Source organism: Physcomitrium patens, chromosome 9 (genome assembly GCF_059467195.1).
Source record: "Physcomitrium patens ecotype Gransden chromosome 9, ASM5946719v1, whole genome shotgun sequence".
Taxonomy (NCBI): Eukaryota; Viridiplantae; Streptophyta; class Bryopsida; order Funariales; family Funariaceae; genus Physcomitrium; species Physcomitrium patens.
In genome coordinates, this window is record NC_143418.1 from 10812643 (window position 1) to 10829675 (window position 17033).

Sequence of the window (17033 nt, forward strand, 5' to 3'; positions counted from 1 at the left end):
ATAAAATTATTATTTTTTCAACATATTGTATACTTGTATCATTAAATTTCATATTATACATTATCTTAACAATAAAATAGCCAGTTATTATCTTTTTGATGACTCATGACAACGTAATTAATTAATTAATTCTTCAATGAAAATTTGTGGCAAAGGCATTTTGAAGCATTTTGAATCATGAAACATCGACGTTCATCAAGCAAGGGTCTCTTGGATGAAGAACCGGATGGATGAAGACATGCGGATGATCAGATGGATGACCGTTCCTTTGTGGCCCTCCCTCCCTTTGCAGGGAAGCTCAGTTTGGCTTCAAGCATCCACCAGCCAAGCCCTGGCTACGAATCCTTTCATTTTTATTTTTTTTGCTTATGTTTTTGCGTGGAATCGCGTGCCCGAATTGTCGCAGAATGGGTGACGACAAATGGCACAGAGGGAATACGATCGAACGATGGGGAGTGAGGGATTGGGAAGGATAAACACGAAGAAGAAACTCGTGGATCTCCTCCGCACCCAAGCCCACACCCAGAAGAGAAAGAAGAAGAAGCAGAAGAAGAAGACGGTGAACAAGGGTGGACATCCCCAAACTGCGGCAGAACCAGAATTGTAAACAGAATCAGGAGGTGCTGGACAGCCAACCAGAGATTCTCAGCGCCACCCACTTCTTGCAATGACTCTATCCACAGCTACGGCGTCTTCCTCTTCTTCTTGCTCATCGTCTTCATCTTCTACGTCCTGACTTCTGAGGAGATACGCTACGCCGTGTTTGCCAGTGGTGGAGTCTGAAAGTGTGGTCATGGGTCCTTTTCTTCCTCTCCTTCTTCTGCTTCCGCTTAACCCTAACTTCTAAGCACTTACCCAGTTCTTGCCCCTGGTGGAGTCCGCAAGTGTAGCCATGGCTCCCCTTCCGTATCGGGGAGTTCGGTCAGCTCCTTACCAAGATGGAGCCTCCTTTAACGTCTGCAGTGCTCAAGTAGTGTTCTTCCTCCGCCTTCTCCTCCATCACCAATCCATTTCTGTGTTTCAATTTTTTTTTTTGCTGCTGTGGGCACTTGAACGAGTGTACTATTTTGTATTATTCTTTGCGATTGTTTGATATTGTTTTGGCTGGTGTTGTTCTTGGTGTTATATCAGAATATTGGAATCATTTTAATGAAAGGTGTTTCTAATTAGCAGACTTTGTAGACGTCAGAGGGTTTTAGATGTTTTATCCTCTTTTTATTGAGTTCAGGGTATGTGCTATTAAACCAATGATGTTTTGCAAACTTATTACACAAAGCAGGATTTTGAATCCTTTTTAAATATCATCGTGCATCATGTTTTCAACTATTCTTCACATGTGTTGTTAGGGTAGCAACCCCATTGGCGATTGCAAAATTTGTGGAAAAGGTATTCAAAAGGTATACCAATCTAATGTGTCAACATATTAAATCATACCAATATTTTTATCTAATCATTAATTTTCACCACCTTTTTTGTTACAAAATCTTTTTAAAACAGTAAAAAAACCGTACACATTATTCATAACTCAATGTTATTATTTTGACAACTTATTCTTCAATTTTTGTTTACAGGTATATGACAAAACAGTAAAGACCTACGTTTACAGTCTTTATGGCGGACCCACATCGAAAATTCAACTTCCAAAAGATGAATGCAAAACAGGTTTTTCCATTGTCATTGCATTTGAAATATGAAAGATGAATTCTTGTATATTTACGTATATATATATATATATATATATACGCACACCTCCAGACACACATACATAACTTTAGTATATTTATAAGGAAAAATTTTAAAAAATAAAAAAATAAAAAATCTAACAATGGTACTTAAGTTGATCAAATGACTTTTATCTTGCAGGTTTGCATTTGTTACAACCTTTTGTGGTATTCCAAATTTTTGTGCCAAGCGGCCAACCTTTGACGTTAGAACTAAGGTATAATCTATTTTAGACCATCTCCAATATTTCATGATTTGTTTTATATTTTACCTAAAGTGTGATCCAAACAAGATTCATTCATCTTTTAGATTCAATTGGATGTTTACGTTATCTGATATTTGTAAGTGATGGTACCTTGAAAAGGTTGTTTGCAAGTAGATTTTGAATGTTTTATGTATAAATAGGATATCTGATACAACAAATACAAGGCGGAAAATGTATTTTTCAACATCGTTCAATGATGTCAAATCCACACCACTTCATTGTCAGATTCCAATTACAATGGTAGGCTTTCCTAGTTTTATAACGAATTTAATTTCTTGATCACTGGTTGATATATATGTATATATATATATATATATATATATATATACGTATAATAAAAATCATTAAATTTAAATTTTAGAATGATAAAACCAACCTATAATTAAAATTAAAAGATATTAGAATCCTATCTTTAAAACAAAATAAAAAAAACATTTCTTATCTTTTTTATACATTATAATATTGATCATGTATATATTTTTATTTTTATTTTTATGTTTATTATATTCTTGCAGGTCAAAAGAGACATTTGGTTATCTTTATCAATTCACGTTGCAGATTTTTTCTTGCATTGTTTCAAATGCGGGGTGTTTCGGTACAATTTTACGTATTGTGAATATTTGCATTGAACATGCTTTTATATCATTTATGTATTTAAGTACATAAAATGCAGAAAAATGGTAGTTTTATTTCACATCTGGAACTATCATAACTTGTAAATTTTAAAATAATTTGATTGCCTAAATTTTAAATTTTTTCATTACTTTTTGTGCATCAAAATAGTATTTTCATACATGTGCTTTATTTTACTGATTTAAAATATCGTGTTAATACTTGATTTCGCAGTTCCGTGGATGCAATAGTATTGGGACCAGTCTGCAAACTTCGAAAAATATTTACAATGCGCAATCGATTGGTTGATGCAGAAAGGGATTGCAATTCATCTAGTTCTTGTGCAGAAAATTCTCTACCTCCAGAACATATGTTTGCACTTGGTGTAGACAATGCAATTCAAGTTTTAGATACAACTTCTTTGCCAATGATCACCAAAAATTCTTTGGATCTCTCAAATGGTAAAATATTTTTCAGAAGATTTGATATGATTTTTTTTTTTTTTATATGATTTTGATTCAATTAACAAATTACAAATCATATGATAATATAATATGATACATGTTTTTCAAATAATTGAAATTGACACTAATGGTTTTGTAGTTTTGTCTCATTTCAGGCACACCAGGGGATTTAACAAAAACTCAAAGAAACAAATCAAACAAATTGGAACCTAGACAGGTTAGAAACACGAAGACAAATCAATAAAAACAAAAGCACATTTGAATTGTATGCATATAATGCCCTCTTGTTTAATCTATGTTTGAAACTAGAATTATAGAAAAATTGAGTTTTACAATCACAATCACATTAATGATATTTTCATTGCATTGGTTCAGGTACATGTGGCATTTGGATCTAGAATGCCTTTACCATTGTCCACAGTTCAAATCAACACAAATCTATTAGGTGACCACAAACTTCATACCAACAAATTCCTTCAAAAAGAACAAGAAAGAAGTGAGCCAGATGGTCAAAACTTTCCTTTTCAAACTGAGATGTCTTCTAACTCATGTGAGAAAAAATTACTGCTGGACACCAAAGTTGATAAAAACAAAACAAAAACTTTACAGAACCTTTTAAAACATGCAAATGCATTCAACAGAAATCATGGAATGTTAAAATTCAAAAAAGACCTTTCGAGCATATCACATGAAAAGAAAAACTCAACAATTGATGAACATGTTGATATGCCTTCAAACTTGATTACTTCAACCTCTTTCAAGGCTTCCAATTGTTCATTGAAGTTATCTGCAGCCAACTCTATTGATGATGTGGTACTAACATCCATGAATAATGAAGACACTTTTGATTCAATTCCAAAAGATGGTCCAACAATCAACAATTTGCAAAAGCCAAAAGTTCATTCAAAGCAAACACCTCGATTTGAAGCCTTGGATATTGCAGCTTTGAATATGAAAACAATTGAAACAAACACTAACAAAGCTATTGAGCAAGAATCTCCAACTCACAGCATGAGGCTACAAGAAGAGTTCAAGTTACACTCTCCAAAAACAGGCTCTAAAAAATATTTGAGACGAAGCTGTTATGTGGCTAGTGAAAAGAAAAAAGAGTATAAACACAGCAAATACATGGATTCTCCACCAGAGAGCCCTCCTTGTGGTTGGACAAGTCATATTGAAGATGATGAGGCCCAAAAAAGCTTCAAAATGCCTTCATTCTTTAACAAATCATTTGCTAGCGGAAATGATTTGGAGGTGCCTGAAGATACACACTATGCCCAATCACTTACCTCAGAAGACATTCATTCAACAAAATCTTTGCATGACTTTGAGATTGAGTCCAACATGGCAAAGGATTTGGCATGTTCTAATGAAAATCAGTATTGTTTGAACAATTTGCTAACCAAACATTCCATGAAAGACAGGGTGTTACTTGCATCTAAAAATGTGGGTGATTCTACAAATGATAGGCTGAGGCCAACAAGACCCACAAATGAAATGTTTGATTTGGGAACCAATGATAATCTTATGTTTCATGATTCTGAGTTTGCCACAACATTTTCTGATGAGGTTGATAGCTTTGGAAGACCAAGTTGGTCATCCAATGATTCTCAACATGGGCAAGGTAATAAGTTTTTTACTCTCTTTATTTATGCTTAATTTTGTTTTGATAATTTACTACTTTATGTTTTATATATGGTTATTGAAAGTAGTTGATATCTAATATTTGAAAGTGTTTGATGACATTGAAAGTAAATAATGTTCTTTAGAAAGCCATGTATATAATGTAGACACAATTAGTATTAATTTCTACTTTGATTTTTGGTTTAATTATTAATTATTTACTATTTTTTGATAATATTAGTATTGAAATAAAACCATGTGATTTTTTTTTCTTATATTATAAGATTGTAATAATTATTATACAATAATTTGAATATTTATATCTTAAATGATGATGGTCTTCCAATTTCAGTTGAAGTAGTTACTAATTAAATTCCAAGTATAACAATGATTTCAATGATGAATGTAGATTCTCAAGAAAACTTGGAAAACACATCACAAGAATTAAAAACACTTGAGAATGAAGTAAGGTGTTATTTTTATTTGCATAAATGGCATTATTTTTACTTAATCATGCAAGAAATAAACCCGTTTCAAATGTATGTATGTATGTATGTGTGTGCATAAATATATATATATATATATATATAAAAGCTAATTACATATTAATTTTCTATCTAGGTAAAAAATGAAGATATGGATGGTCATGATTCAATTGATTTTGATGGCAATACAATTGATGGCCATATGTACTCTTCCAAATCATGTACTATGGACCAATCACCACGATTTCAAAAGCATGTGCTACTAACCAAAGCTTGTGTTTACTATAATGATAAAAAAATATACAATTAACTGATTAAAACCAGTTTTGTAAAATGTAATTAGTTGTGAGTATTGCATAAAAAAATCATTTGAATTTTTTGGGTTTATTGCCATGAATTTGAGTTTACATATGATTAATTTTGATACCAACGACACAATGAATGCTTTTGATTTTAGAGGGTTGAGAGCTTTGACATTGGATGCTCAAAAACATTCAGAAGAAATGCTCACACCATCTTCATCTGATTCTATGGATTCTATTAATGAATGCTTAAAATCACCATTTTCATTGCAAAATGAATGTGAACTTGACAAAGAAGAGGAGATTACAAATTGTGTGGAAGCAAATGATGGTAAATCTTAGATTGCTTCTAATAACCTTTACAATCATCTCATTTGAAAATTAAGTAAAATGCTTTAATGTCTATTAATAATTGCATAATCATAAAACATTGTGTCATATGCATAGTTCAAATCATTCAAGTACTTATATTTTGTAGCAGAAAAAATAAATGATTATGCTTGTTAAAACAATCTTGTTACTGTATTCAAAAGATTTTTCATGCTTTTTGGTTTTGTTTTTTTTTTTTTAAATTTTCAACAGGTCAACAAATTACCATGAACAATGGGCATCTTGATGAAGATTTAGATTTATTATATGATTTCACTTTAGGTTGTTATTATGATCCAAAAACAAATCGATATTATGAGTTGAAGTAACTCTGAGAATCATATAGACAGCTTGAATATTGTTTTTAAACATGAATTTCAAAGGAATTCTAATCCAGATGTTATGTGGTTGAGAAAAACAAGAAAATACGAACTATGATTATATTAGCTTTTGTTAGCTTCAAACTGCATAAATTAAGTTAGATTTGGTAGTTTGCTGTAAAAAATGAATGCCAAAGGTGCTTGTTTGATATAAAAGGTTCAACAAGCCAACATGTCAAAAGTAAATGTTACAGTTATACTTGGGTGGTTTTACCTTTTTAATAAGTTATGTATTTTTTTAAATCTATGATGATAATCTTATACCCTTGACATTTATTACCAGGACAAGTTGATTAAAATGATTGATCCTATCCATTTAAATCTTAGGATGTGTCAAAATATATTTTTAAATGGTGTTTTTGGCTTTTTTGGTTGATGGCATTGTTAGGTTTAGTACTGTTATGAATATTACTAAAATATAATTGTAAATTTTATAAATATTCCTTTGTTGAACACATTGAATATCACACACACACACACACACACTCAATATATATATATATATATATATATAAATATATAATAAATTTTCTTTTTTTGTTAATAATTTTGTATATAAAGCACCTCAAAGATACAAAATAGACAATAAATGATGTATCTTGAATTAAATTTTAATTTTTTTTATCACCTACATTTTTTCATTATGTATTTAGCCATAAAAACATTATCATGCATGTGTTTCTTCATAAGATATTATATACAATGATGTATTTAATGAGAGTAAAATTAAGTAATTTTATTGTACTAAATACATTGTTTTTAATTTGTTGATTTAAACAAATTATAACTCTTGTACATATTTTAGCATGTATGGCCAGATTACATTTAGCTTTATGTACAATTATTCTTGATAAATTTTATTATAAAAATTCTGCTTTTGTAAGATTACCTTTGATTAATTTACCTTGAATAGGTGTCAGATAAAAAGTTTTGTAGACTTTTTAATGACAAAAGTCTTGAATAAATAAAAAAAATTGATGTTTCAATAAACATCATTGACAAAAGCATACACATTTGCATTATATTTTGATTAATTTGCTGAAAATGATTTGATGACTCATCATAGTAGATTTTTTGGATCTTAAAAATAAAATAATACGTAAAATTTTTACACATACATACTTAATTAATATATTTGCATATATATATATATATATATATATATATGTGTGTGTGTGTGTGTGTGTATGTGTGTGTATACATACATATATATTGTCACAAATACATATAGGTATTCTAATAAATACCTATATGATTAGGTAGAAATAGGTAAAAATAGATAAAAATAGATTAATTTCATTATACCTTCTTGAAAAGCTTCCTAGAAGCTTTATAGATTTTGCTTTGACTTTACATGTGATTATAGTTAATTGGTAGGTTAATTAAGTTAACCACATATTAGTAGCTTGTGGAACAAGCTAACTATTTGACATACATATAAAAAACTTGCCTTGCAAGTTAAGATACGTTCATTGCAAAGTCAACATGTTTTGGAAGGTTTATTTTTTTTACATTTAAGGATAAATATTATCTGTACAAAAGAAAAAACCATTTTTTTCAACAAGACAAGAGAATGACATGTATAGACAGCTATTTGATAATGGTGGATGTATGTAGACGTAATAGAAAATACTAATATTAATTAATAAATTAATAGTGACAACTTTTAATCTTGGAGATATTGACTTTGTGATACTATTCAATTATTGAAAATAGAAAAAAAAATAAAAATAAATTGTGAAATATTTTGAGGGTTGTTTGATAACTTTAAATAGGTTTTTCTCAATTATTAATCAACTTTGGTCCACTTTTTGCAAATGGAATGAAGTTCCACATACACCTATGATTTTCTCTTGACTAAAAAGTTAACAGTGTTAAAACAGTAACTTGAATAAACTCTTGATTCTTAATTAAATATTTTATTGGCCTAAAATTGTATTATTGTGGCAAGTATTTACTAAATATATACATATATATATATATATATACACATACATACATAAACAATGAAATAGTTTCTTCTCAACAATTTACAACTGAAGTCTATCATTTTTTATTTTTTAAAAACTAAAGTACCCAACTTATGACATGCAATAAATACAATACAATTCACATGTAATTCATGCTACATTCTATATAATAAATATGAGAGAAAAAAGAAAAAAGAAAAAAACGACAAAGGAGATGCGGACAACGACGACGACGAAGAATATAAAAACGACGACAAAGAAGACGAAAACAGCAAATGCGATGACGACGACGACGAAGAATATAACAACGACGACAAAGAAGACGAAAACAGCAAATGCGATGACGACGACGACGAAGAATATAACAACGACGACAAAGAAGACGAAAACAGCAAATGCGATGACGACGACGACGAAGAATATAACAACGACGACAAAGAAGACGAAAACAGCAAATGCGATGACGACGACGACGAAGAATATAACAACGACGACAAAGAAGACGAAAACAGCAAATGCGATGACGACGACGACGAAGAATTCAAAGACAACGAAGGCAACGAAGGCGGCGGAGATGACGACGACGACGAAGAATTCAAAGACAACGAAGGCGGCGGAGATGACGACGACGACGAAGAATTCAAAGACAACGAAGGCAACGAAGGCGGCGGAGATGACGACGAAGACGAAGAAATGGAGACTGAGGAGGAGAAGAGGAGGAAGCATTCAACAGGGCATGGAAGTGGCGAAGAAGAATAAGAAGACGGATTGTGTGGAACAATGATCCAACAATACCAGCTGGAATACAACTCACTTTTGGAATTTGCATCGCATTCGCTGCAGCTGCAGCGACGGATTAGCGGAAGGAGGAGGAAGGAAGGAGACAGAAGGTGATAGATGCGAGAGCGACAGCGATTTCTGTCGAATTCGCCGGGTTCCTGTTCTGCTGCTGCTTCCAACTCTCTCTCTCTCTCTCTCGAAAGAAAGGTAGGCTGCGGGTTGTGGCTGCTGCTGCTTCTGAGTGCGGCACTCTTGCAGGACAGCTCAACTCCATTGCTATTGTATACTTTTGAAGCATTAAGTCCGCTTTGATTCGACGGTTGTGCGTCTGGGAGGTATTACGATCGTGTTTGTGGATCTTAAGTTTTTTCTTTTTTAAAATTCTCGATGCTCTTTGTTTAGGACTAGGGAAACTGGACGACACGGTTTTTTGATTTTGAAGTAGAAATTGAATCGGTAGTATTTTGTGATTGTGAGGGTTTCAGAGTGGCATAAGCTTGGCGGAGGAGAGCATCCATGCTGGATTTTGGAGTCGACTTGATTTTTGCTTGGAACAGAGTGGATAAGACGTTGGAAGTAAAAACAGAGGGAGGCAGAAGAAAGGATTGATTACAGGTTTTGATGCTTGCCGGGCCAGAGATCTTCTCTTTTAGTGTAGGGGAGCTCAAGGGAGTAGCAAATGAGTAACAAATGGGAGTGGTGCCGATAAGTGATTCCTGAAAAGAGATGATCAAGAGGCAAGCTGTTTGAGTCGCATTTGTGTAGGCAGAAGTGATGAATTTTTATCATTATTATTCGAATTTTTGCAACCGCATCACGCAAATATCTTCTAATTCGATTCAGGCTTCCGAGTTGTTCAAAACTAAAGTTGTTGTTGTTGTGTGTTTTTTTTTTTTTTTTTTTTTTTTGAAATTTTGAAATTTTGAATTTTTGATAGTTCTATTATGTGTGCAAGTTGTACAGTAGGTCATAGACATGGAGTACCGGTATCTTTGTGTTCTTTTTTGCGACTGTCCCTTGTATTTTTCAAGACTCAATTCTTGCTCCTGCATTCGTTGAAAGCTTTCCAACTAACATCCAGTACAGTTTACGTCTGAAATGGACACACGGTAGTGAATTCGAATTTTGTTTGTGGACATCTTGATAGAAAACGACACTCGGATTTGAGACGGTCACTACTGAAGACATTCGTAATGTGATGGCAGAGTCACCAAGATTTAAAAGGATGGAACGAAGGTTTTTTTGAAGAGGGAGAAAAATGTTTTCAGGGTTTTAGGAACTCATGCGCATAAGACGTTCTGTTTTTGTGTCTACATGTGTGCTAGTTTCTGGTAGGGAAGGCAATCAACACATTGGAAATATGATTCGCTGTAGTGAATGAGTGGTGTTCGTTTCACTACTCGTAAGAAAGCGCTTTGTTGCTCGTTTTTATTTTTCTTTACTTTAATTTTGTGCTTGGTCTTGTATAGAGAAATCCCGAGTTTCTAATCGATTATGTTTATCTAAATTTCTCAATGTTGTTGCTTTTGCAGTGAAACTAGTCTAGATTGAATGCGCACAAATTTCTCCTAGAGGAATTGGGTAAACAATGATAAGCGACCTTGCCTGTAACTTTCTTTTGTGATTCATTCAGTATGGAGTTTTCAATGTTGTACAATGAATACCGACCGTGCAGGCTACTCCTTGCAGGTCAGTGCTGCAATTGAGTGCCGGATTTTGCTTTACCTTGACTGACAGTTTCTGCTTAATTTTATGATATACCCTGGAGTGATTAGCTATCATGCTGCTTCAACATTTAAAGACAATCAGGAAGGATCGTGGTTTAAGCTGTGTACAATGCATGTAGGGAACACTATTGATACTGAAAACAAACACCAGGTGCAGAGGAAAAGTTTCTAATACCTTGCATGACTGTAAAGCAGTGCTTGTAGTTTCTTTGGCACATCATGCAACGTCATTTCAGAGCCTACGCTCAGAGTGCTACACACTGGACAAGGACAATTTTCTCTATGATTTCGTATCCTTTCTTTCCCAGTACTTATGTGATCGTTTTCAAGACATAAGTATGTCGTAGAACAGGGTTGCTGGATATGGAAAGTGCTGTGTTTCGAAAGTCATGTGTTAAGGATATATAGGACGTATATTCTTACTGGTATAATTTGTGGACGATTTTCTTAACGAGTTGCAACCGCAGACAGATTGGATAGGCAAGGAGTTTCAATATACTGAGGCGCAGGTATTCTTCGGAATCTTGATTATTGAACATTTCATGTGCAGATACCATTACATCTTTGTGATACTTTGGTGTCATACTTTTAGTTTGTGATTTTGATGCTTTTCAATACTGTGGGGTTAAGTTTACTTACTCTTTGTTTGTTTTGATAAATTAGGATGGGTCAACATACACACTTCGTTTTTGCAAAGACATGCAAGTCAGATCTGGCCAGGTAATGCTTTTATATTACCGTTTATTTTTTGAGCATTTTAAGTTCTCTTTTTGTAACTTCGCGTTGGTCCTTTGATTAAATCCACATATCGACGTCAACTTTCTCATATGTGTACGTGGCATGCAGTCAATTGTAAATTATGGTCGCTTCTCACCGGAGTACTCTTCCGCGCAGGATACTACTATTGCTTTTGTTCACGTAAGTGTACTTGTGTTTTTTTGACCGAACTGTTCATGTTATTTGAATCTGGACTTCCATTTCTCCAAATCGTAATTTATACCGTTTTTCTATGTCTTGAATACATCACTCGTTCTCTCACACCAATTTGATCGTTTCTTGACCCTTGGCTTAAATATTAATTGCTAAATGTTGAACTGGTTTAAATGTGATGGTAAATCTCTTTGAACACACCAACAAATGCTGGATGTTGTGCTTATTCTTAATGGTGGAAGGTATTTGACTTGTATAATTGATTAGTCGATAGTCGTTTTATTTTTACAGGAATACAGGTACGGTGACTTGAAAGGATGTGAACATGAAGGTTATGACTACAGCGGCAGGAGCTCCATGGCACTAGACCGAACAATTTTACTCGTGGTCTTTTGTTTTAATTTTAAATTAAAATATTCAGATATTCCATATTTTAATTTAAAATTTAAAATTTTTCAAGGGTTTTTTTTTTTTTTTTTTTTCAAGATTCCGATTGCTTACTCTACGATTTATTGTTCTATGCACCAGTTTTTTTCTTTTGTTGTGTTCATCTCCAAGACTCAGTGTAAACGCAGGTTTCCGTCATGTGTGGTTCATGTCCCAATTCAAATGCATGCCAAGGTGAACAATTTCTACTGGCCGAAATCTGCAATACAGTCTGTTTGAGGGATTTCTTTGTCTTTCGCTTACAGTAAGTTAAAAAATTTGAATCTTTGTTGTGCACATAGTTCTGGTTTTCCCATCTTACGGCTGAGATTTGGTGTTTTGCGTTGATATTTAGTGAGGTTGATGTATCCTAGCAGATCACGACGGTTGCATATGCCACGTGGAATCAGAGCCGTCAAAATGTTTGTAAGCTCATCAGCCCATTGTTTTTTCTCCTCTTAATACTGTCATATTTTAATGAGATGTTGGATTAAACCCTGATACAACCTGCGACATCTTGAATTTTGTGTACACTAGGTATTGTGAATGAGTCATACTTAACCCAAAATAGTAGTTGTCTCAAATCTAAAGCTTTTGGAAGTTTTATTAATGGATTGCTGCTTATGTCACCATTATTTTCTTCAATCCCAGGACTACTGTGATGATGGGTCTGAATTGTGTGAAGCTGAAAGGGCCTCGAGTTTTCAGCGGATTTACTGTTGGATTTAGTCCCCGGGGTAAAGAAGTGGTAAGTTGATACTGTTAGGTGAAAAAAGTGATGTTTTGGGTTGCTGGGTCTGTTGATCATGTAACTTCTTGTTATAGACTTCGGATATGTCTGACTGGAGAAGTTCGTTGTTATTGATTTTTTACTGCATTTTGAGGCGTGTCCACTGAATAAAACCTATATTCTTCTTTGTCTTTGGCAGGTTGATAATGGTATTACACAATGGGGTTATGAAAGTTTACACTCTGATTTTAGGTATGATTGGCATTGATTTGAACCATAAAGGCAAATGTGTATCACATAGATATCACAGCGTATTACTTACTTCGGCGCTCTAACTTCTCATGCACGTGAATATATTCATATCGTCATTTTGTAATGTTTTTATGTGCGAGAATACTTGAGCTGATGAGTTTTCCTTTCCCTCTGGTTTTAACTATTTTTAATTTTTTTTTTTAGAGTATAAAATGTGTTTTGGCGTATTTACAACATCTTTTTATTTAGTACTTCTAACCTCCTGATTGCACTCTTTTCGAGTGTAGTTTTGTAACACAACAATCGCGGGTTCTTGTATATTTCACGGCACGAAGCATTTTAGCAAGCAAAATTGGGAAGCCTCAGTACAAGGTACGTGACTGAAAATTTCATTTGAATCTCCACTAACCTTGCAAAACCCCACTAGGGACTTGCAAGATTACTCTTTCTGAAGTTATCGCTGTACTGCCAACCCTGCAGGGGATTTTAGTCGCTATGGTTTAAGTAGCGATCTTACATTTCATTTATGGGGTTGTGTAGTTGTATCCAGAGACGGGTTTGAAAGTGGAACTCTCAGGGACAGCTTCGAATGGGCTGCCTCCTACCGTCGAGTCACCTACCATCTTGGAAGTTAACTGGCGATGTATGTCTGTTTCTGTGTTTTCAATACCTTTTGTAATATCTGTGATTTAGTTGGGAAAAGTGCTCACTGGATAAGTGTATGAGAGGTCTTTCGATTGAAGAAGGGTTGAATGTGATTTTATACTAGAGGACTGTCATATTTTAGTTTCGATTTTATATTGCTGTATTATTGTATTGCACTCTACGTCCTTAACAGTTCCTCCTTTTTCTTTGTTTATTTGTTCTCCGCTTTATATATGTGCAGGTGAAAAAAAGGCACCTACGCCTTACTTGGTGAATGTGACCATTCCTTTCGCAGATTATAACCCTGTGGTGTTCACTTTGGGCAAACACTGCGGTATGTCTTCAGTGTATCTTCCTTCATGCTGAATAGTACGAACCATTGTGTATGACCGAATTTAACTTGTTATGATTCTGTTTTGGATTATTACTAGTGTATACTATTGGCCGTTATGAGCTCTGAAATATTTAAAGCTTCCCAATTCATTCAATCATTTAAGAGTTTTGATAATTTCTAAATCCTTCCCAAAGTATGAGCATCGCTTTTCTTTCTTTTTTGTTTCTAGTATTTTTGAAGGTGGAATCTTGTGGGTGCAGATTACGAAGATGATGTGGAGCGCAGCGGTTCAAGTGGATGGGCAACTTTTGGTTTCTTGATGTTTATGTAAGTTACTTATTTGCATGAAAATTACTCTTGATGTCCACCAAGTTCCAGTTAGTAATGCTTGGTAGAATCACACGCTGATATTCTTGGATCCTGTTTAGAAACACTACTTCCTTGGATATTCCTTGATTAGAACAAGAAGTTGTTTGAATTGTTAGAAGCACCTAATACTGAAGCAACCCCGAAGTAGAGATGGTTATCTCGGTTGGTTTTATCTTCATAAACACATGGTTGTGAAGCTTTCACCCGTAAACTTTTGAAGAAGTATGTTGAACACTACTTTAGTGTGAATTCACGAGCTAAACTTTCTGTAACCTAGTATCTTGTAGAGGACAATTATCAAGTTCTTTGAATCTGAAGTAGTGCCTTCTCAGTGATTGTTAAAAGTTGCTTCCTGGTGTAGTGTTATATGTTAATAATGATGTTGGACATGTTTTATCCATTTCAACAGATTAATTGTGGGGCTTACCATGTTCTGCTGTGCTGGTTGTCTTTACAAAACTAGGATTGAAGACAAGGTGAGTTCATTTTCCACGTCTAGTCTTAGCTTCACAAACATGTGTTTATCTTACTATCTGGTCAGAATAGGATGTAGTGGCGCATACAAGCCTACTTTGGTTTTTCAATTACTAGCTCCTTCTTATTACATCTTGCACTTTTTTTCTAAGATGTTGAGTATAACTTCCCAGAAGTCATTTTAGCAATTACTACCTGTTGGGTAACAGAAGAGGCTCACGTGTCAAGTTTTCTATGATTGTTTGGTTTCAGTTAGTGACGGTCTTCATGGGTGAAGAAACTAATATGTGAAAGTTTGTTTTTGTAGCATGGCTTGGACGCGGTACCAGGCTTCTCTTCATTTGTGGGCTTCGTAGAGTCTGTAAGTGTACAGTAACTACTATTGGGGGGCGTGCTGTTTAATTACAAAATTTGGCTCGCTGTGGAAAATTATTAACATGGAATTGTGAGTAAAGTGAAGGTGTTGGACTTGGGTCTTCATTTTGTTTTCCTAGACCTTGAAATGAGCTTGGAAATATTTTCGGATAGTTGTAAACGAGGTATTGCATTTGGTGTGCAGACAAGCGGAGATCGGGGTGGGTATGTCCCTGCTACTGATGCTACTAATATCATTATCTCCAACAGCGGCTCGAGTAGCGGCAGCGGCAACCATAGCCAAAGGCTGCCACGAAGTTCTGATGGACTCAGTTATGGGGCTGTTTAGGTACACAATCAAAACGAAGGTCTTTTTTTTTTTTTTTTTTTTTTTTTTGTTTTGTTTTAGTTTCATTGTTTTTGGTTTGTGCCTAGGACAATTGCATGAGTGTACTTGTTTAAAAAGGATCATGAGTTTGATTAATTGATGTTTATGCAGACAACAGTGCTTCAGATCAGCACAATCAGTCTTGGCGTTTGTTTGATACAATCGAGAGGTTCTTAGTATTAGTTTGAGTCTGAAGGACACAAAGTATTGATTAGTGAGGGAATCTACCTTGTCTTATTGGAGTCTCATCAATATAGCATTTTTATGCTGTTTTTCAGTGGAACGTACTCGTTCTTTTGGCTGTTAAATGTTTGCTTATTGATGCACTTATATTAATGTCTGGAAGTGTATCAACGCTTAAAATTGTAGCTTTTTTACACTTTTATATTTGGTTCTATTTTCTTCAATTTACAAATTATTTGTTGAAAGCATATATAATTTTGTGCTGGAGTATTTTGATGTTTTGTTCTGCATGAGTGTCAGTATCGTGTGTGCTTAAAGAACAACAGATCTAGAAAGAAGGTTCTATCATAGGTAAATTTGAATTGGAACAAAAACTAATTCTGTCCGTTTTTATGTAGATGAAATGCACATATAACAACATAGGTAGCATTTACTTCTATATCGGAACAATGTTGTTCTAAACATTTTTTTTTCATTTGTTGTGGTGTCAAGAGACGATGAAGTGATTAATAGTTGGTTGCCATCTACCATTGGTGTATATTAAAAGAAGAGATAGATTGATCTACTTTAATAGTCTTAATGGTTTATTTGGTCATTGGTGTAACCACATCCTCAAGATCAGTTATAATGATATTGTATGTTTTTTTTTTTTTTTTTTCTTTTTAAAACATCATTTGATCTAAAATATTTTAAATCTTCTTTGCATCTTATTTACTATTAGAAAAATAATTATTTTGCATTTGGAGTTTTTAACTTGTCTTATGTTTTAATTTATAGGCTTTATAAATGTAAAGAAAATATAATCTTATTGTAGAATATGCAATAGTGTCTTTGTGTTCTTTATAACTTTGTAAAAAATAGAGTTTTCTTTTATTTTCTTTTATTTTCTATAAATCATTTTATCATTAATTAATAGTTATTTGTATCAATGGACGTTGTTAATAATAAAGACAAATATTTTTTAATATATTTTTTAAATTTTCAAGTGAAAATCTCATGAAATTGTTAATAATTTTTTTGTTTTAGCATGATTTAAAAAATTAAAATTCATAAATTTATATTTTCAATTCTTATATCATTTAACAAAAGAATGTGAAAATTGATCAATTTTTTACTATGCTAACTATTGTATAAAGTTTTAAAAAGTTGAGATTATACCTAATAGCTAATAATTGACCCATAAAGTTGTTTTTTTGGCCAAATTAATTTCCCCATTGTCTTCAAAGCACAATTTTAAGTTCAAATTGAC

At 33.4% G+C, this 17033-nt stretch overlaps 2 protein-coding genes across 13 annotated transcripts; both read left to right on the plus strand.

Moving 5' to 3' along the window:
• Window positions 1–465: 465 nt before the first annotated feature.
• Window positions 466–6506, plus strand: LOC112286438 (uncharacterized). Its single transcript, XM_024528322.3, has 13 exons — window positions 466–620; window positions 1347–1386; window positions 1572–1662; window positions 1864–1939; window positions 2128–2227; window positions 2503–2582; window positions 2834–3060; window positions 3219–3280; window positions 3439–4687; window positions 5096–5151; window positions 5308–5423; window positions 5629–5804; window positions 6056–6506. Exons 5-13 carry the CDS (start codon window positions 2159–2161, stop codon window positions 6169–6171), a joined length of 2151 nt encoding a protein of 716 aa, XP_024384090.1. The 5' UTR covers window positions 466–620; window positions 1347–1386; window positions 1572–1662; window positions 1864–1939; window positions 2128–2158; the 3' UTR covers window positions 6172–6506.
• Window positions 6507–8961: 2455 nt separating this feature from the next.
• On the plus strand, window positions 8962–15884 carry LOC112286896 (uncharacterized). 12 transcript variants are annotated; one of them, XM_090253151.1, is made up of 21 exons: window positions 8962–9179; window positions 9458–9709; window positions 10178–10303; window positions 10505–10661; window positions 10895–10989; window positions 11167–11208; window positions 11363–11419; window positions 11546–11617; window positions 11921–11989; window positions 12205–12250; window positions 12433–12481; window positions 12707–12803; window positions 12985–13037; window positions 13325–13409; window positions 13578–13680; window positions 13924–14016; window positions 14277–14343; window positions 14795–14861; window positions 15167–15220; window positions 15419–15562; window positions 15713–15884. In XM_090253151.1, the coding sequence occupies exons 4-20, from the start codon at window positions 10607–10609 to the stop codon at window positions 15560–15562; spliced, it is 1248 nt and encodes a 415-aa protein (XP_090109277.1). In that variant the 5' UTR covers window positions 8962–9179; window positions 9458–9709; window positions 10178–10303; window positions 10505–10606; the 3' UTR covers window positions 15713–15884. The 12 variants fall into 12 exon arrangements, with proteins under 12 accessions (XP_090109277.1, XP_090109276.1, XP_024385042.1 ...); XM_090253153.1 differs by having other exon boundaries at window positions 8991–9179; window positions 9458–9587; XM_090253152.1 differs by having other exon boundaries at window positions 8992–9307.
• Window positions 15885–17033: the final 1149 nt, after the last annotated feature.

Coding starts and splice junctions, on each gene's coding strand:
- LOC112286438 (XM_024528322.3), top strand. CDS start 2,159: ATGTATTTTTCAACATCGTTCAATGATGTCAAATCCACACCACTTCAT. Junction 4,688..5,095: donor TGATTCTCAACATGGGCAAG/GTAATAAGTTTT, acceptor TGATGAATGTAG/ATTCTCAAGAAAACTTGGAA. Junction 5,152..5,307: donor TAAAAACACTTGAGAATGAA/GTAAGGTGTTAT, acceptor TTTTCTATCTAG/GTAAAAAATGAAGATATGGA.
- LOC112286896 (XM_090253150.1), top strand. CDS start 10,607: ATGGAGTTTTCAATGTTGTACAATGAATACCGACCGTGCAGGCTACTC. Junction 10,990..11,166: donor ACAATTTTCTCTATGATTTC/GTATCCTTTCTT, acceptor TTGCAACCGCAG/ACAGATTGGATAGGCAAGGA. Junction 15,221..15,418: donor TTGTGGGCTTCGTAGAGTCT/GTAAGTGTACAG, acceptor TTTGGTGTGCAG/ACAAGCGGAGATCGGGGTGG.